The sequence below is a fragment of the Amborella trichopoda genome, chromosome 11 (genome assembly GCF_054954075.1).
Source record: "Amborella trichopoda isolate Santa Cruz 75 chromosome 11, AtrichopodaSantaCruz75HAP2 v2.0, whole genome shotgun sequence".
Taxonomy (NCBI): Eukaryota; Viridiplantae; Streptophyta; class Magnoliopsida; order Amborellales; family Amborellaceae; genus Amborella; species Amborella trichopoda.
In genome coordinates, this window is record NC_142346.1 from 4,034,289 (window position 1) to 4,053,962 (window position 19,674).

The window sequence follows — 19,674 nt, forward strand, 5'->3', positions numbered from 1 at the left end:
CAGCATATGTAGAAATGCGGTTAAGCGAAACAATTTTCCTATGTAGTTTTCCATTTTAAGGTTGCAACCTTGTTTAAACTTTCGCTTTCACGTAAAAGGAAAGCATATTCTTGGAATTCAATTTGTGTAGGATATGATGTCATTAGGGAAATGTCAAGGTCGTTTAGCGTCTTTAGTAGGCATTGCAAAGCAAAACCCTCCACTATAAAATCTTATCATCCTCGGCGCCTCTCTCTCTAGCGAATTGGAGAGAGAGAGAGAAGATGCAGATCTTTGTGAAAACCCTAACGGGTAAGACCATAACCCTAGAGGTCGAGAGCAGCGACACCATTGACAATGTCAAGGCCAAGATCCAGGACAAGGAAGGTGCTCTCTCTCTCTCTCTATCTTCATCGCCCATTGGGCCGATTCTATACCTTATCTTTTACATAATCTCTGGCGCTAGTTTGTAAACCTAGCTCTGTGACCTTTTCGCTTTTTTTTTTGAAAAACGAAAGTTGTTTTTTAACTCCAATACGTAATTTTTTGCCTTTGGACTTCTTGTTAATATGAAAACCCTAAAAATTTATGATGATCAGGGATTCCTCCGGACCAGCAGCGCTTGATCTTTGCTGGAAAACAGCTTGAGGATGGTCGTACGCTCGCAGATTATAACATCCAGAAAGGTAAGCCTATATTACAATATCTCTCTTACTACCTCCTTTTGTTATTTTCATCATTTTACTACGTTTTTCTTTTTGTCGTTTTTTTCATTCTTCTTTATTGCGAGTCTATTTTTATGTTTATTTTAAATTTTCTTATAATGCTAGTAATGTGAAAAATGATTGCAGAGTCTACTCTGCACCTTGTTCTAAGGCTTCGTGGGGGTATCATTGAGCCATCATTGATGGCCTTGGCGAGGAAGTACAACCAGGACAAGATGATTTGCCGGAAGTGAGTACCTTTGATTCATGTTGGTTTTTTGGTCTCTCATAAGGAATTTGAATCATTAAAATGGAAATCAAGTTGATGTTATTGTGCTGTTTTATGTGCTATAATTTGTTTAGCTGAATGACACCCATTTTTTACCTGAACGATTATGATACGTTGTAGCTGGTTTTGGGGTTATTCAACCATTTTTCCTACCTTTCATTTATTTTATATATTATATGCTCATATATTGGTGTTACTTATAGCTGTTAATGGTTTACAACTAAAGGTGAGCGTCCCAAGTTTAACACTCCTTGATTTTGCACCAATTATTTAAACAAGAAAGTTGTAGGTAGATATAACTTGCAATCCGATGTGGATATGAAATTCTTGTTTGACATTGAATGGTGTCATGTTCTGCTGGTAAAGTGCTTCGTGGATGTTGGGAATGGAGCCCAATATCTTCTTGTTGATTTGAGTTTGCGATGTTGGGGGATGTAATATGGACTTAGTCATTTTGCATTAGTGACTAAGCATTTACCAAATATCCCCAATAACAAATCCATCCTTTAACTTTGTCAGCTGGTTATTTTTGTTCCAGTTGATTTTCATGGATGATACATCAACAGGCATGTCCTCTTACACGAATTTTCTTTATTTTGCTTATAAGTTCATGGGGGGGATTCTTTAGGTTTAGAATTAGAAAGATGATTCAAGGAAACTAATTGCATGCAATTATTTTGTTCATCTAGTTCTCTATTCATGATATGTAAAATCGTGGCCATCTCAATCTTCAACCTTTTGGCAACATCACCTGGAACCTTTAATTCTTTTGTCCTGAATTTTTCTTCTATTAAATTTTTTATCATGGGGTTGGAATTTGACATGGCATACATTTGATACTTTACCCTATGCCTGTCATTAGGAGTTGGACAAGACTCATTATTTCCAGGCCGGATCAGTTTACTTACTTGAACTTGTTGAATACATTGTCAAATTGTCATAACTCACAGCCCACCACTCACAGTATTACCTAACCAACAAACCTGAATAAGTACACATGATCAAAGTATTAAATGAAGCAAGTCAATTTATCTCTAGGTCTGTACAATAAAAGAAAATAAATTTCAAGTATTAAATGAAGAAAGAAACTAGTAAACACTACTAAAATAATATGGAAATCAATCATAAGATGAAAAATATAAAATATGCAATATCACATTATTCGACACAACTTATTTCTAGGTCTATAGAAAACAAGAAAATAAATTTCAAGTATTAAATGAAGTAGAGAAACTGGAAAAGTCCACTAAAAAAATATGGAAAGCACTCATAAAATGAAAAATAGTTGTCAATTTACAAAGCAATATTAAGTATTCATGTAGCATGCAACTAAAACAAGTCAAGCACAAATAATATTCATTTGGTTTGGGATGAATGATTTTTTCCTAAGATTTGGTCTCCCAATCTAAAAATCACGTATAATATCAATTTGGTTTGAGATTAGTGTCCTTTTTCCTATGATTGGAATTCCCAATCTAGAGAAAATTTCAAAAGAACACAAGCCAAAACTCACTAGTGAATATGGGAGAATAATCAAAATATAACTCGTAAAAATATCACAAAAACAGAAAGGAAATAATAACAAATCATAACACATTTTACACAAAATATACCAAAACCCTAATTCAAATATTATAATACACCAACTTTTCAAAATCAAATCAACATAGGGCGATATCATTGGCCTTGGTTGCCAAAAGTTTCTTTTGCAATCACCCCAACTTCCAAAAGTGTTAGGAAGTATATCTTTTGATTTGTAAGAAATAAAAATTGTTGAAATTGTTGTCAATGTTGAGAAAGATCTCGTAATATAATATTTGAAGATTTTTTCTCCATCTAAAACTCACACAAAGGTTTTTGGCAGGATAGAGTGCTCCTCAAGACCCTTTCCCCCTCTTTCAAGGGGGGGGGGCGGGGGGATCCAAAAAATACCATTGGCTGAGGGCCTTTATCCAACCCCTTTCTAAGGTGCATCGAGTTGCTCTTTAGGTGCTTAAGACGAGCACCTTGGGTGCCTAGGAGCACCCGCGCCTAGGTTGCCTGCCTAGTACAAGACCTGGCTTTTTCAGCCCGACAGGCGCCCCACTTCTTCAATAATGGAGGCCAAGAATTTCTAACAATCCGAAAACAAACAACAAATAGACCAATAATTTTTGGCTTGTTACCTTTTTTTTTTTCTCTTCTTTTTTGCTTTTCTCATAAATTGTGTTTGTGAAAATATTTATAATGTTATGTGGCATTTAAACACCTAGTTTGCACCATGGGCTTGATTAATGAGCAAAACTATCTTCTCATGTCTGTCCTTTGGATTTCAAGCCCTAATACCTGCACATGGGGCCTCAAATGTTTTACGATAAATTGCCCATTAGTCATTCACTTGGTGTAATATGAGTTTCTGATAATTCAACTTCATAAGTTCCATGATATATGTCACATTTCTTTTTTTAATGTGTTTCAGAAACACAGTGAATGTGTTTGTAAGGAACATAGATACTTCAGTATCGTTAGGTAAAGTTTGTTGTTTTTTATTGTTTCAGGTGTTATGCTCGTTTACATCCAAGGGCTGTTAATTGCAGGAAGAAGAAATGTGGTCACAGCAATCAGGTGCCTATCTCTCTCTCTCTCTCCCTCTCCCTCTCCTCTCATGTGTGCCTTGTCTGACTGTGCACCTGTGTGTGAGGTGATAGGTTGTTAATTTACTCAAATATCTGTTTCATAAAAATTGTAAACTTGGCTAACTGCTACTTTTGATTAGATGTAGAGGTACTTGTAATAGAATATGAGCATGTATATTACTTGTAATAGAATATGAGCATGTATATTATGCTCCCTTGCGAGCATATGGTTTGCTTCTACTCCCTTGCTAGATGGCCTACATGGGAGGATTTTTCAATCCGAAATTTGGCAGCCACCTAAGAATCACTAGATGATTATTCTTAAAAAAATTGGAAAATAATATTTAGTTTTCTATTACTTAGATCTCATCCTCTAAATATTGGATGGTGTCTAATGCTAGGTTGGGTTTTACCCTGAGGGAGTAAATGGACAATATACTTCCAAGGTTGTATAATATCTTTTGGCATAAAATATTGTATATCGGTAAGATTTCTCCATTTACCATTGATGCTGGATAAAATATCTTAAAAGGATGGAAATTTTGGTTATTGGTTATATCAACTTAAATGGAGCATGAAACATGTCTTGGCCATTATGAGCAATTGAGTTATGGAATATATTCTCATGAATGATTTCATCGTGTCATTTACCTTTGCAAATCAGGACGAAAACTCTTTCAAAAATGATCGCAGTTAAGGGTCGGGTGTTTAACATGAATAAACAAATAAATTAAACAAAAGTTTATCTGAAAGGATCATTTTTGTGAATGAAATGTTATAAGGATAGAAATTGATGTGAGTTCTTCCTTTTTAATACGGAGTCTTTATGTTTCTTTTGCAGTTGAGGCCTAAGAAGAAGATCAAGTGAGCTGGAGCTGCTAAGTTGTGGCTGGTTTACATTCAAAATTTCTCCCAGAACTTACCAATTCCCTTCTGTTTTAGGATTATGAACTGGCTAGTAGTTTTGTAATTTGCTGAGCACTTGCAGACTTGATGGTTGATATGGTTGATGTCAATCAAGCAGCAGATGACATTGAAAGACGCCTTACGGCCTTTTTTTTGTTTTTTTGGATCAGTATGACATTATTCCTAGAATTTTTTGTTTAAGCAATGACTGTTTTCTTGAATTTTCCTTGGAAATGTGATGAAGCTTGGGGGGTCATTGGGATTAGGATTGGAGAATTTAAATCTGAAATCTAGAATGCAGAAAATTGAGTATCTGGTAACAAAAATACTGTGTTTTGTTAACCACTATAGAGTTGGGGGGATTTTGGAAAACTATGTTTGGATCAAGTTCAAAACAGAAATACTGTGAGCTATGGGGATTTTGGAAAACTATGTTTGGATTTAAGTTCAAATTTTTATATTAAATATGAAAATTAGCAAATTTAACCTTCTTGAAAGTTTTTGTTAGATGATATGGTACTGTTTGTTGGATGAGACACCAAAATTGCACGTCGATGATAGGTCCACTAAAGTTTAATACTACCAGGAAATAAATTGGTTAAGTTGAGGGCAAGTTTAAGGATTTTAATATTGTTTTATTTTTTCTATTCTTCATATTGAGCTAACATCTTTGGCTTTTATATTTTCACCAAGTACCCGTCATGAAATTATAGAAAAATAATTTGAAAAAAGTGTAATAATTGTAATGTCTTTATGGATGGTTAGGACATGTCACGAGTATTACAATTTTATTTTGATTTCTTAACGTTGTATTGAATTAAAATTTTGGGAGTGTGCGATTCTTATGTTTACAAATTTGTACAATCTACTTGAATTATTTTTGGAGTTCAAAATTTTATAATTAGAGATAAAAATAGATTCTCAAGGCATCCTAAGAATGTTTTTCAGCAAAATTATATTTGTGTGAAAATTTAGTGATGCATATTGGATTGTTTTAAGGTTGCAACCTTAACCACACCCTTGTAAGAAACATAAAATATTTTAATAAAAAATAGAATGAAAAAGACAGAACTCTACGTTGTAGATCACACCTTAGAAACTGTTGATTTCAAATGTCATATTTGGATTGGAGAGTTAGGAGTATTTCCATTTTCAATTTTTTGTATTCATCTAAAATTTTGGGCATAGTCTATACATCTAAACAACTCGCACCTACGAAAAATATTAAAAATATTTTCTGAAAACAAAATGACAAATGTTCACTTGAAACCTTGATTTTTTCTATTTTATAAACTTTTTTGTTTTTATATTTTTTTTATAAAAATTGTGTATAAAGCATAACCTGTAAATTTTATCTTGATTTGATTTCGGAAAAAGAATAATAGGAACTTTGTACACATTATGAAAAATAACAGAATAGTCCAAAAATTGGAAATCCATATTTTCTGCTTTTTGTGCAATTTGCTATTCCATGTGGTTTGTGGAGTCTAGATTCTTTATTTTTTCGGAATGCGATCTTCGTTTTACTGTAACATTTTCAATTACCAAAATGAGAAGTGCTACAGTTTTTAATAAATTTTGTGTTTGGCAACCAAATTTCTTGTTTCCAAACGACCCTTCAGTTTAGCTAGATCATGCCTTTCCGAGGGATTTTGTTTTCAGGTTGATATCTATTTCATTTTTAGAAAATTGTTTCATGCCGGCTGGACCGCATTTCTACATTATGAGGTCTTTAAACATGGATGCAAATAGGTATCCATCTAAAAACAATTGAAATTAAGGGTTCTTAATAGAAATATTATTTTTAATTTTCAAAACTATTTATTTTTTCATATTCATAACCTTCATGTTAGAGATAACATATCCTTAAAATTAGGTCAAAAAACCTATCCAAAAATAGATTTTAAGAGGTGACTCATTTCTACATGGATTCATAGAAACCGCGTCCTTCATTTTTTTTCACACGAATGCACAAATAAAGAACAACTAATCATCTTTCAAAGGGGAGTACAATTGTTAAAGGAACGAATATTGAAAACCATCCCGATGAATTAAAAATACAAATACAAATTGACAGCCTGTTTTGCCCAAGTTTGAACTAACAGCTCCTTATTCCATGTTCAATCACCAACTCTCCCTAAGCCTTGGGTGGCGTAAGCCCCACCTTCAGTTTCTTAACAGTTGCAACATTTGTCTTAAAAGACTTGGCAAGGACATCATCACTGATACGGCTTGCAAATAGTGTGCTCGGAACTGACACAGTCCCTGCACTTGCACTCCCAAATGCCGACACAGCAACAGCATGTTGGTCATTAGCATTATACTGATAATGCACTAAGCCCTTAGGGAAAACAAACATGTCTCCCCTTTGTAGAGTTTTACTGTATAATTTACCAGTTGTGTCAACAAACCCCACTTCCAAGGAGCCCCTAAACACTAAAAGAAGCTCTGAGGAGCGTGGATGAGTATGGACTGGGTTTATGCTCCCTGCTGGATATTGGAGCACTGCGTATGAGACACTCTGTCCCTCTAAAGCCGGGAACTCTGCTTTAGAGGCTTTTGTAACCTTGAAAGTTCTTGTAAATTCGAGGTTTCGCATGCCTGTGAATGTGAAGAAGTTGGGATTAGCTGACGTTAAATTTTTAGGGAGTATGAAATCTGTGAGGATGTCGGGGTCGCCTGCTTTAGCCACCATGAGTGTGCATGTCCATGCCATTGCCATGCATAAGGCATACATGATGGTAGAAGAGGCCATTAGTGATCAATATGTGGTCCTATCTATCAAGAGCTTGGTTAATTGTAGAGTTCCGGATGAAGATTGTGGATGGATGATAGGATTTATATATGTTCGGGTGAGAAACACAAATAAATAAAAAAAGAGAAAAAAAAAACAGGTTGGAAGGAGGAGGCTATTTCTTGTACAGGCCGGCTGCAGAGATTGGGAATAACAAGCTTTGGGTATTGTCTTGTTCAAGGTGAGAGGCATTGGGATGATAAGATCTTGTTCTTGTCTACTTTTTGGCATGTCCTTTTTGGCTCTATTCAGTTGAACAAGAAGCTTAATTTGGCTTGGAGTGAAAGATATCCTCTCTCTCTTGGGTGTGAAGTTAAGGCCACTGATGAACCATGGTGACCTTAGAGAAGATGTCCTGCCCAATGTTATTAAAACTGGACTGAATAAGGGTCTGTTTTGACCAAAACCATGCCAAACCAAACTGTCATTAATAACAGTGATGTGTATTGTCTTTGTGAAAAATCAGATGAAATCAAAACCAAAAACTTTACCAAACAACAGTGTAACCAAATACATAGTCCAAACTGAAGATTCTGATTCACAAGGATTAGTCTGAGTTAGCAAGGCAGAGAACTGTTTCGCAAGGCCACAGCGCTAGCTAGGCTGGCAAGCCAATCTGGTTGAAAGCTAGGGGATTACTAGACAAAACTCGTGAGTTACAGCCATGGCCTGCAACCCAATCACTCTTCCTCTATAAATACCAACACCATTTATGCTAAAAGCCCAACCCAAAAAATCCACAGATCTCTTCTTACAAAATATCAATGGCTCTCACCACCAAGTTCATATTGTGCATGACAATGGCCATGGCCGGCGCTCTCATGGTGAAAGCCAGTGACCCTGATATCCTTTCTGATTTCATCCTCCCCCGAAACACCAACTCAGTAGATGCTAACTTTTTCACATTCACCGGCTTAAGAAGCCTTGAGAATGAATCTGATCCAATCACTCTCAGAGTTACAAAGGTGAGCAAGGCTGAGTTTCCCGCTTTAGATGGACAAAGTGTTTCCTTTGCGTTACTTGAATATGCAAATGGAGGAATCAACCCCCTCCACACCCATCCCCGATCAGCTGAGCTCTTGTTCTTGGTTTATGGCTCTTTGGAAGTTGGCTTTGTTGATACCACTAATAAGCTCTATACACAAAAGCTTCAAATAGGGGACATGTTTATTTTTCCAAAAGGTTTGGTTCACTACCAATATAACTCGGATACGCAGAACCTAGCTATTGCTTTGTCAGCATTTGGGAGTGCAAGTGCTGGAACTGTTTCAGTTCCAAGCACCCTCTTCACGACTGGTATAAGTGATGATGTACTAGCCAAGTCTTTTAAAACAGATGTCCAAACCATTCAAAAACTCAAGGCTGGGCTTGCTTCTTAGAGATCTGAGTCCTTTGATTCTTGTTGTGAGTGAATCTAGGGTTTGTGTATTGGTGAAGTCATGGACCTTCAATCCACCAGCTTATTGTGCTGGCTTTATCTCTTAACGAATTTGTTTCTTTCAAAGGAATAAAATATATTGAACAATTTATATCCTTTGGTGTATGAAGACATTATCTTTGCCAAGATCATGAACAATTTATTTCTTTGACATCAGACAAGCGATCCATAACTTGGGTTACCCAATTGATCACTTGTCAATCCAAAAATAAATAACTGATGGAAAATAATAGACAGTGCCTGTAGGTCCTGATTTGTTTTGAAGGAGAACTACGTCCAAATTCAATGCCCACAGCCTCAATAAAAGTATCAGCAGAATAGAAATCTATTCACCAATAATCCCCACAAGAGCACAAACCATCCTTAAAATGGTGGAAACGATTTCCATCCCTAACGATAATTTCTCTCTCCTCAATCTTTGAAAGAAACTTAGTGAATGTGTGGCAATCACCACAAACCCGAAGGTTCTTCATGATCCTAATGGTGGTTCCTGGGGTTGTGCTGATCAAACCATAGGCAATTGCCAATTTCTCACTATGAGTGTACAAAATCCCAACCTTCATCTCTTCATCCACATCATGAAGAACAAAATTAGTATCAGGCACATATCCAACACGCTCCATCTCAACACCCAAACTCTGCAACTTATCATATATCTCTTTAGACAATGGATGGGTCTTGTCCCCAACACTAAATTGGTGGGTCTTATTATCTATCTCTATCCATGTCCATCCTGGTGTCTTCTTCAACTTCCTATTGCCCATCATTTCTCTTATTTTTGCCATGTCTTCCCACCTTCCAGCCTTTGCATAGATATTGGAAAGCAAAACATAATAACCCGGATTTCTTGGTCCCATATTGAGAAGACAATTTGCAGCTTCCTCTGCCAAAGCTATATTTCCATGGATTCTACAAGCACCCAAGACGGCACCCCATAGACCCTCATCAGGCTCAATGATCATTCCACCGATAAGATCACAAGCCTCTTCGAGCTTACCAGCACGACCTAAAAGATCAACCATGCACGTATAGTGCTTTACATCTGGTTCTACAAAGTAATCTATTCTCATAGAATTAAAGTAATGCCAACCCTCATCGACCAAACCAGCATGGCTACAAGCAGATAGAATGGATAAGAAAGTGATTCTATTTGGTCGAATCCCCATTTGTAACATCATGGGAAAGAGTTCCAAAGCTTTATGGCCATGCCCGTGATACCCATAAGCAGCAATCATGGCACTCCATGATATCACATTCCTATGAGGCATGCTATCGAAAGTGTCCCTTGCCATATCAATGCTCCCGCATTTTGCATACATATCAATCGTTGCGGTTCCAAGTATCACATCTAAAGAGAACTTCCTCATCAGTATGTACTCATGAATGGCCATGGCCTTATGCATGGCTCCTAATTTTGCACATGCAAAGGCAACAGTCACCATAGTAACCTTATCAGGCAAAACCCCTTCGTCTTTCATCCGATCAAACAAAATCATTGATTCACTTGCCTGATTACCCTCAGCATAAGCCATTATCATCACAGTCCAAGAAACCAAATCTCTTTTGGGCATCTTGTCAAACACTTTTTTTGCGTCTTCTAATGAACCACATTTTGCATACATATCGACAAGAGCAGCGCTTACAAATAGATCTCTCTGTAGACCCGTCTTCAAAACCAAGTGATGTATCTCTCTACCCATTTGAAGATCCTTCAAATGCCGACAAGACCTTAGGGCAGATGGGGTTGAGTAGTTATCGAGAGCTGAGCCAGAGCGCACAATTTCTCTGAAGATTCTGAGGCAATTCTCATGATCGCCAGCTTTTGTATACCCACCAACCATCACACTCCAAGAAACTGCATCCCTTGAATTCATTCGATCGAAAATTTTGCGGGCATCTTGTAAGCATCTCCATTGTGCATAAATATAGATAAATTTGTTACTCAATGTTAAATTCTCTGCAGTTCCTGTAACAACTGCTTGAGCATGAACCTGAGAAACTTGGGTCAAGCTTTTACAGGCCAAAAGAGCAGAAATGAACAAATTGACATCTTGGGTAAATTCATCTTGGGTATATGAATTTTGGGCTTCGGATTTTGGGTTTGGGGATTCATGAAGAGGTGGAGCGTCTGAGTCATGAAAAGCAGGTGAAGCAGCTGCAGAGGAGAATTCAATGGAAATCCAAGGAGCTTGAAACAAAGAAGAGGTAAGAGAGATGCGCTTGTGAAGAGTGTTGGAAAAGAGCAGCTTCATACCTATCCTGTAACATTCAAGGGTCTCCCACCATTTAATTGTCCGTTGAGCAGTTGATTGCTATTTCTTGGAACTTACGATCAGTAGGAAGAACGGCCAAATTTCTCTGAACTTGGAGTTCTTTTAATCCAAGACCGTTCCTTTAGAAATCAAAGAACAAACTAAGAGTGGTGAGTACATTTAAAATCTCTCTGTTCAATAACCAGAGCGAACTCGTGCCTCTTCCCAATTCCTAGAGAGAGAGACAGTATCAGTACATGGAAAATTGTTTCATGCGGGTTGGACCGCATTTCTGCAATTTGCGGACGAGAGGTATAAAGTGTCCACCTTAAAGATGGATGCAAATAGGTGTTCATCTACAAACATAAAATTAATGGTCCAAATATTTTATTAATATAATTATTATTTTTTCTTTTCAAATTCTTTTTTTTGTTTCATATTCATGATCTCTATATTAAAGATTATATATTTTTAAAAAATTAAGATCAAATTATATTAAAAAATATATTTATTGCCAAGCCCGCATTTCTACAATATGCTGGCTAGCCACATAGAAACCGTATCCATAGTACAATGCACGTGGATGTCGTTAAAATATGGGTGCGGTTTGTATAGAGCCGAGGCTCTAAACAATCAAAATAAAGCACACCTAACGTGGTTGTCAAGGTTAGACCCTGGTGTATTTCGGTAGCTCATTGCCAAAGCAGCTTCAAATTGAACTTCGATGGAAGTTCATTGGGGAATTCAGGTGTAGCTGGTATTGGTAGAGGCGTGAGCAACTGCTTTGGGAATGTTATATTCACTCATGCTGGTCCGATGGGGTTGCGACTGTGGGGTTGCGACTGCTAATTATGCAGAGTTACAAGCCTTGCTACAAGGTTTGCAGGTTTTTATTTTGAGAAGGGCCACAATTTTCTCCCAAGCCGGTATCGCCCTATGGGAAGAGAGATGTAATGTCGAGTGAGAAGGCGTAAGGATTTTTGCCGTCTGCGAAAGATGTATGGAGTATTTTTGTCTGAGGCATTGACGTACGTGTTTAAGGAGCAGCGACGGTGGGATAAGAAAAGAGTAGTGTCGGTTGGAGCAGCGCAGGTTGAATAAGAGGAGAGTAGCATCGGTTGGAGCAACGCCGGGTGGAGCAGCATTGGTTGGAGCAACGCCTGTGGTATAAGAAGAGAGTAACGCCGATTGGATAAGAAGAGAGTAGCGCCCGTTGGAGTAGCGCCAGTTGGATGTTTGATAGTGCAGCGCCGAGAGTGTCTTAATATTATATTAGGGTGCTGTCTGTATATAAGCTCTAAACAATCAAATTAGAGCATACCTTCAAATAGCGTCAAGAAATGTGGTTTCAACACCAAAAATCTTTGTGATAGCCTTAAAATATAGTTTCATCTTTATTTAAAGTTTAAAGCTTCAAAAATGGTGTAGATAGACATATCTATGAAAACTTGAAAATATTGAAAATTGACGGGCCAAAAATACATTACAAAATACACTATTTCCAGAACTTGAAATCCATTTTTTTCTCATGTCCATGTATCTTGATGTCGAGATGATCAATTTGAGGATATTTTTCCATCAAAACAATATCTTCTAGTGAAATTTTTGAGGTACGCTCTAATTTGATTGTTTAGAGCCTCAGCTCTATATAAACTTTTCTCTTTATATTATTAGTATATATTATATTTTATTCTTATATTAGATATTTACAATGTAATATATTATATAATATTTTTTATAAAATATTGAAATAATATTTAAATAAATATAATTATATTTTTAGCTATATTAAATAATGCGTGTATATATTAATGAGAAATGATCTTATAGGACTGTCCCTCTTCCATGTATAGGATCCCAAATGATCACTATTAAATTTGGCATGGATCTATAGAAAAGTCAAGTCCCACACCTATGTGATAATTTTTCTAGAGATCTGTACCAACCTTAATGGTGATCCTTTAGAGTCCTACACACATGGGTGGGGGAGGTCCTATAGGATCATTACTCATATCTAATATAAGGAAAATTTCGTACAGACCTATGATTCTCCATCGTATTTCACGGTAGACCCTCATTCTATTTTTTTTTTGAAGCGGCATAAAAAAAGCCTCAAGTATTTCATGGTACCCCTTATCTCTTATTTTCCATGGTCATTCACTTTTGGCCGCAAAAACTGGCCCCAACAAATTGTTTTATTTCAACTCAATCCAAAAGCGTTGTTTTTTTTTTAAAAAAAGAATTAGAAAGGCTTTTGGATTGAGATGAAATAAAACAATTTGTTGAGGCTAATTTTTGTGGCCAAAAGTAAATAAACGTGGGAGAAAAGAGATGAGGGAGTACAGTGAAATAATCGAAGATTTTTTTTTATGCTACTTGAAAGAAAAATAAAAAGAGGGTCTACCGTGAAATAAGATGGTGGAGAATTAGGGGTTTGTACGATATTTTTCTTTTTATATATTTATGAAACATATGAAATTCATTATAGATTGCTTTTTAAACATGTTAACAAATATGAAATTTTTTTTTTTTACAAAAATTATTCTTGCAAAGTATTTACATACGTAAATATTTACGCACAAGCGACCCCGAATCGATAATGTCATATATGAAAGGTTACATTTAGAAAGTAAGAAATCATAGGATATGGTTAAAATATAGAATTATTAATTTGACAAGTGCTTGCGCTAAAAAAACAGAAAAGCCAGAAAAAGTGATGTAAATGCAGAGCTAACGGCCTAGAAATCACACGAAGCATGATCCAAAGGGTGAGTTTTGTTTAAGGTGTGAGCCATATACTATTAAAGTAAAGTGCACCTCAAAACTACGCCGAAAATACATTGTTGGTACGATAAAGCACCAAAAAAATGAAAATTTATTGTCGTTCCCAATTATGAAATTTAAAGTTTCATGGCGATGAAACAGATCTATAAACATTGGGTTATCTTGAAATTAGAAGGTCTAGATAATGTATTGAAAGATAAATAATTTTTGAAACTTGAAATCCTATTTTTTTTATGTCTATAAATCTCAAGATGATTGATTTCAAGGTTGAATTTTTAAGTAGCGTACTGTATAAAGTTGACATCTGATATGAACTTTTGCTTAATCGAAATCACGTGGACACCATATCTCTTTAAATCTTAAATCGATCCGTAAAAATTTCAGCCACCCAATTTTCCTTGTCCTTATAGGAAGGCCCGGTCCTTGTTCTCATAGGACCCGTGCCGGGTAAAAAATAAATTTAAAAAAATAAAAAAGAGCCCGGTTAGGCTAGCCTCAACCGGGTCGACACTAACTCTTGCACCGCCATCAGGCCAGACTAGGTTTAAGGCCGAGGTGCCCGGTCCATTGCCATACCCACATTCGACTTGACACTGCTTTGGGGAGTGTCGTCCACAGAGAGAGAGAGAGAGAGAGAGAGAGATTAGAGAGTTGATCTCTTCGGAGTTCCTAGCGAGAGAGAATAGCTGCCCTCCATCTCCCTTCTCGCCAATCTCTTCCAGAGAGAGAGAACCTTTTTAATCCACCTTAGAGAGAGACCCCCACCATTACAAGCAGAGAGAGAGAGAGAGAGAGCAACGCCACCATAGTTGTTCACCCAAAGAGAGATTAGGCCTACTCCTAGTCCCACTTCCAGTCCTGCAAGGAATAACCCAAAAGAGATCTACTTACTAGAGAGAAACCATAGCTCTCTTCAACTACCCCAAAGAGAAATCGAGACTCTTCCCAATTCCTAAAGAGCCCCAGATTGACAGAGGGAATACCAATTTTCTCAAAATTCAAGGTACAGAGACATTGGCGCGTTGGCTAGCTTACCAACTCCGACAGAGCGAAAGAGAGAGAATCCTCCATGGGTGCCGGCATCGGCTGGACAGTCGCACTCGGCGCCACCACCACCGCCGCTGTTGCCTTGGCCATTGCCGCCCGCCCTCGAGATCCCACTTTCTCTCTCCTCTCAATTTCTCTCTCCTCCCTCCACCTTCGCTTCCCCATCCCTCCCATCCCAATCCTCGACCTCGAACTCACCCTCTCCATCTCCGTCACCAACCCCAACCTCGCCCCCATCTCGTATTCGCCCTCTGCAATGTGCATTTATTACGATGATGCCCTTCTAGGCCAAGCCAAGGTCGAGGCAGGCTCACAACCGGCTCGATCTGTTCGAACCCTTCGGCTAAGTGCCCGGCTCGATGGGCTCGAGCTCACCCACCACTTGGCCAGGCTCATATGGGACGTCGTTAGGAGGGAGATGGAGCTCAAGGCAGTGGTTAAAATCGAAGGGAAGGCTAAATTGCTTGTATGGGATCACCCATTTGTTATCTATGTGGAGAGCAATGTGTTGGTGGACCCTCTCTTTCTCGATGTGCTTGATCAGGAGACCAGGTCCAGGCTAGAGCTTTCTCTCTCTACAAACACTGAGGAGAATGAGAAGGACAAGTGAATTGCTCTTTCTCTCTCTATTGACAATTGAAAAAAAAAGAAAAAAAGAAGGGCTTAGAAGGCTTTTGGAAGGGGTGAGAAGCGATATTAGTGGTGGATATTTGAGGTGTATCATTATGTTGCTTTTTTTTTTTTTCCAAATTGTACAATAGTAGAAGGAATGGTATTATTTGATTTTGAAGAAGTTTAATGGTTATCATTTGATTTTGAGTTTTGCGGAATTTTATGTTTTTGGTATATGCGCGTGTGGGGAGAGTCGATTTGTGAAGGTTATTTTTGAAATTTTGATTTAAGGGGTTTCGAATGTGTAATTGTTGGGTAAATGCCTAGTAACGGTTTGGCCATATCAATACAAAGGTAGCATAAAAAAACGCACAAATTATTGATTTTTTTTTTTTAGGTAATTCATTGGGAAGACAGCCCCTATCCGTTATGTCGAGTTACATTTTGAAGGTGTTAATTGCCGGTATTATCGAGAATGGATATCACCATACGATGTAGTAATTAGGTGTGTGGTAACTGGGTGTAGGATGTTACCACCACTCCAGCCCCTTTTTTAAAAGAGGTTTGGTTAACCTATAGATATGGATATCTATCTTATACATATTTATGGGTACATATATTTTGATAAGATTAGGGGGTGTCTATCTAATCGTTGGTATTTATCTTTAATTGTTATTGTCCAGGTCTTGTCTATTCTTTATCAATCAATATATAGAGACTTCTCAGCAATATTATGAGATTCTAACATGGTATCAAAGCCATAGATCTCAACTTCAGATCTCAGATTGTCGTAGCCTCTTTGCTCTGCATCAAGGATTCATATTCCTTCTAAAAATTTCATGTTGCTTTCGGTGCCCTCCGCCCCTCTGCTATTATTTCGGGTTCGTGCCCTCGGCCCTCTGCTGTTGGCTTGGATTTGTGCCCTCTGATGTCTGAGGTTGGAAAATTTTAGTACCCTCTCCCTCTTTTGATCCCATGCCTCTCAAAGCTTGAATCCTCTTGCTCTTGCAACAAGGGCTGGCATTACAGCTGTCTTGGCTTCAATCCTTGAATTTTTTTGCACTGACCTTAAATTAATTCCCCAATTGTTTTGCCCTAACCTCAAATTAGTTCCTAGTTTCTGTGCCTTCTTCTCCCCTCTCTCTCGATTCTGCGCCTTTTTCTCTCTCTATAAAAATGGCGGTTTCTCAACCTTCGAACCATGTGAATGCCGGGAAGAAACCCATGGGAGCTAAGCATGTGAAGAAGAGTGGTCTATTGAGGTCTCTTTCTTTTGATGTATTTCTAAAAAAGAATCAGGTTTCGGATCTCACGCTTATCAGCATCAACGTTCACCGGAGCAGCATAGGCCCCCTGCGTTTTCTAGTGAGGGACTGTACTATTGGTTGAATACTCTTTGACTAGTTCATCAACGTTCACCGGAGCATTGGCCCCCTGCGTTTTCTAGTGAGGGACTGTACTATTGGTTGAATAGTCTTTGACTAGTTTTTTTGAAACTATTTTGTTGAACCTCTTTGCAAAAGTGACGGTGCACCTCTGCGTACTTGTGACGGACCAATTTCTCTCCAACCAAAAAACAAAAAAATAAAAATTCTTTACGCTTCAAGCCTAACTACTGCTGACCCGAGTCAGTCATCGCCCGACGCCGATCATCAGCTCCGATCAATTTTTTTCTATAAGATCACAATATTGTCTTAATGATCGCTACATTGTTTTGAAGACCACCAATTTGTTTCATGGTCTTCGTGCTGCGCTTCTTCTGCCCGATAGACCTCCTTGGCGCCATTCTTCCCTTGATTTCATGGTATTGTTGTGAGAGAGAGGGTGGTGCTATTCTGGGTTGTTCCTATCTCTCTCTTGCCCAAAATGAGAGTCACGATATTTTAAGCATCGAGCTTACGTTTTTAGTTTCTGATTGGTGAGGCCCTCAATCTGATTGCGTCTCTCTGTTCATCTGGTATCAAAACCCAAGTTTTTCGTTACTCCGTCCTGTGTGATGATCGAGTTTTTTCGTTAATCGATCTTATCTGTTCCCGAAGCCTGATGATTTTGTGTACAACTGCTTTGCTCGAGGCATCGGTTTTTTATGATTGTTAATTTGCAGCTACTCAAGTTTCTTTGTTCGTGCTTTGTTTACTAAAGCCTGTCTTCAGTTGTCCAAATTCAAGATGCCTTAAGAGAGAGTAACTTGAGTTTCAAGTCAAAAGATGGCCTCAAGAACAGAAAGAAAAATTCTAGATCTTTACCCAAGAAGAAAAAACAGTCACGACAGCCGAAAAAACATAATGACACTTGTTTTTCCTCCTCGTTTAAATAAAAGCAAACCACCAGATTTGAAAAACCGCCCCCCTTTGTTTTGCCTATGGATCTTGATTTTTAGATCCGTCTGAAATCTCACACGGCCACTTTGATCTGATATGGTCATTGACCCTCTGAAACTCGACCTAAAAGAAACAAAAAAAAAAAACCCTTTGAAATGATATTTTATGATGATCGAGTTTTTCATTACTCGACCCTGTCCGATGATTGATGTCTTTGTTACTCGATCCCCAATGTTCCGAATGCTTGTTTGTTTGCTATTGATCGAGTTTTTCATTACTTGATCTCGGATGTTCCTGATGCCCTCTGTTTTTGAGGAGGCCGTATGTTCATGAGGCTTGCCGATTTTTGTGGTTGTTGTTCAAGCAATCTGTGCATGTTAATCCGCTACTGCTTTCTGTACTTGTTGTTCAAGCAATCTGAGCATGTAAACCACTGCTTCTATCGGTCATGTCATGCACCTGAAAACATGAAGATCCAACACATTTATTTATGTTGCATGAAGACCTGAAGATCCAACTCGTTCGTTTATCCAATTTATTGTTCAAACTCCAACTGCTTTGTGTCAAAGCATCTTGAGTTTTACAACTCATCCTAAGTTTTAAAGAGGGTGCTAACGTATAAATATGAATATGCATCATACTGATACATATCTATGGATACATATCTCTTGATATCTTTTGATAAGATTAGGAGGTATTATGAGATTCTAATAAGTCTATATGAAGCACAAAAGGTGCGAAGAGAATCTTAAAAAGAACTACTTACCCAAAAAAAGAAAAAAGAAGAACTAGCGGAGTTGCTGAGATTGGAAGAAATATTATAGTACTAGAGATCCAAGTCTTAGTGGATTGGAAGAAATATTATGGTACCAATGGTTCAGGTCTAAGCGGATCAAGGAAGAAGACAACAACAAAAAATACCTCCATACCAATTCTAACTCTAGAAGAAAGACTCGTAACATAGATATGACATTCATTTACTAGGAGTGCAAGAGGATTGACAAGAGGGGCAAGGAACAAGCCATAGTTCAATATTTTAAGGAAGCCTTCACATTCTCGTTTGCCTATTTCACTTGACGTCGTTCCTCTTAAAAGATTGGATAGTACGTTGGCACACAAATGGGAGGCTAATTTTTCTTTGGATGAAATCAAGCAAGCAGTTTTCTCCTTGCCTAGAGATATAAGGCTTCCGAGCCATATGGGTTCCAAGTTGCTTTCTTCTAGGAATTTTGGGGCAGTTTTCTCCTTGCCTAGAGATATAAGGCTTCCGAGCCATATGGGTTCCAAGTTGCCTTCTTCTAGGAATTTTGGGACATTGTTAAGGGGCAACTTCTAGCATTCTTTCAAGAATTCCTTTTTGAAGCTTTGTCTCCAAGAAGAAATACTGGAAACACTCCAATCTTAGACACATCAAATTGTCAATTTCAACCTATAAAATTTTGTCCGAAGTATTAGCAAATAGGTTGAAAAAGGTGAACTCTTTAGTCGTTAAGGGACCTCAATCTGCTTTAATTAAGGGAAGACAAATAACAGATGGAATATTGGCGGCACAAGAAGTTATTCACTCAATAAGAAGTTTGGGCAATAAAGGAGAACTCCGTAAATTGGATTTCAAAAAGGCCTATGATATGGTTAAATGTGATTACCTGAATGATATAATGAAATTGATGGGCTTTCGTATCAGATGGATGAGATGGATTAAGAATTGTCTTTCCTCCACTAACTTCTCCATCTTGGTGGACGGTAAGGCGTGCAGCTACTTTCAAGCTACAAGATGCCTAAGATAGGGGGATCCACTATTACCCTTTCTCTTCACACCGGTGAGAGAATCTTTTAGCCAAATGATGAGAACAAATCTAATTGAAGGGTTGAAGGTCCAAGGATATGATAATCCTATTTCACACCTACCATATGCTGATGATATTTTGCGCTT

At 37.8% G+C, this 19,674-nt stretch overlaps 5 protein-coding genes across 5 annotated transcripts; 3 read left to right on the top strand and 2 right to left on the bottom strand.

Moving 5' to 3' along the window:
- Positions 1 to 236: 236 nt before the first annotated feature.
- UBQ1 (ubiquitin extension protein 1) lies at positions 237 to 4,714 on the top strand. The gene is made up of 5 exons (XM_011627640.3): positions 237 to 366; positions 579 to 665; positions 831 to 933; positions 3,510 to 3,576; positions 4,429 to 4,714. The coding sequence occupies exons 1-5, from the start codon at positions 264 to 266 to the stop codon at positions 4,453 to 4,455; spliced, it is 387 nt and encodes a 128-aa protein (XP_011625942.1). The 5' UTR covers positions 237 to 263; the 3' UTR covers positions 4,456 to 4,714.
- Positions 4,715 to 6,423: 1,709 nt separating this feature from the next.
- LOC18441264 (germin-like protein 9-3) lies at positions 6,424 to 7,248 on the bottom strand. The gene has a single exon (XM_020671681.2). The coding sequence runs from the start codon at positions 7,246 to 7,248 to the stop codon at positions 6,631 to 6,633; it is 618 nt and encodes a 205-aa protein (XP_020527340.2). The 3' UTR covers positions 6,424 to 6,630.
- Positions 7,249 to 7,754: 506 nt separating this feature from the next.
- On the bottom strand, positions 7,755 to 11,287 carry LOC110007863 (pentatricopeptide repeat-containing protein At3g26782, mitochondrial). Its single transcript, XM_020671680.2, has one exon. It carries the CDS (start codon positions 10,975 to 10,977, stop codon positions 9,055 to 9,057), a length of 1,923 nt encoding a protein of 640 aa, XP_020527339.2. The 5' UTR covers positions 10,978 to 11,287; the 3' UTR covers positions 7,755 to 9,054.
- Positions 8,052 to 8,820, top strand: LOC18441263 (germin-like protein 9-3). Its single transcript, XM_006851382.4, has one exon. The coding sequence runs from the start codon at positions 8,052 to 8,054 to the stop codon at positions 8,664 to 8,666; it is 615 nt and encodes a 204-aa protein (XP_006851445.1). The 3' UTR covers positions 8,667 to 8,820.
- A 2,209-nt stretch (positions 11,288 to 13,496) lies between the features above and the next one.
- LOC18441261 (uncharacterized) lies at positions 13,497 to 15,601 on the top strand. Its single transcript, XM_011627707.3, has one exon. It carries the CDS (start codon positions 14,831 to 14,833, stop codon positions 15,416 to 15,418), a length of 588 nt encoding a protein of 195 aa, XP_011626009.2. The 5' UTR covers positions 13,497 to 14,830; the 3' UTR covers positions 15,419 to 15,601.
- The last annotated feature ends 4,073 nt before the right edge of the window (positions 15,602 to 19,674 follow it).

What these genes read in the sequence shown, in the direction of transcription:
- UBQ1 (XM_011627640.3), top strand. Translation starts at nt 264, where the DNA reads ATGCAGATCTTTGTGAAAACCCTAACGGGTAAGACCATAACCCTAGAG. An exon ending in AGATTATAACATCCAGAAAG is followed by an intron (nt 666 to 830) that starts GTAAGCCTATAT and finishes AAATGATTGCAG; the next exon opens with AGTCTACTCTGCACCTTGTT. An exon ending in GACAAGATGATTTGCCGGAA is followed by an intron (nt 934 to 3,509) that starts GTGAGTACCTTT and finishes TTATTGTTTCAG; the next exon opens with GTGTTATGCTCGTTTACATC.
- LOC18441264 (XM_020671681.2), bottom strand. Translation starts at nt 7,248, where the DNA reads ATGGCCTCTTCTACCATCATGTATGCCTTATGCATGGCAATGGCATGG.
- LOC18441263 (XM_006851382.4), top strand. Translation starts at nt 8,052, where the DNA reads ATGGCTCTCACCACCAAGTTCATATTGTGCATGACAATGGCCATGGCC.
- LOC110007863 (XM_020671680.2), bottom strand. Translation starts at nt 10,977, where the DNA reads ATGAAGCTGCTCTTTTCCAACACTCTTCACAAGCGCATCTCTCTTACC.
- LOC18441261 (XM_011627707.3), top strand. Translation starts at nt 14,831, where the DNA reads ATGGGTGCCGGCATCGGCTGGACAGTCGCACTCGGCGCCACCACCACC.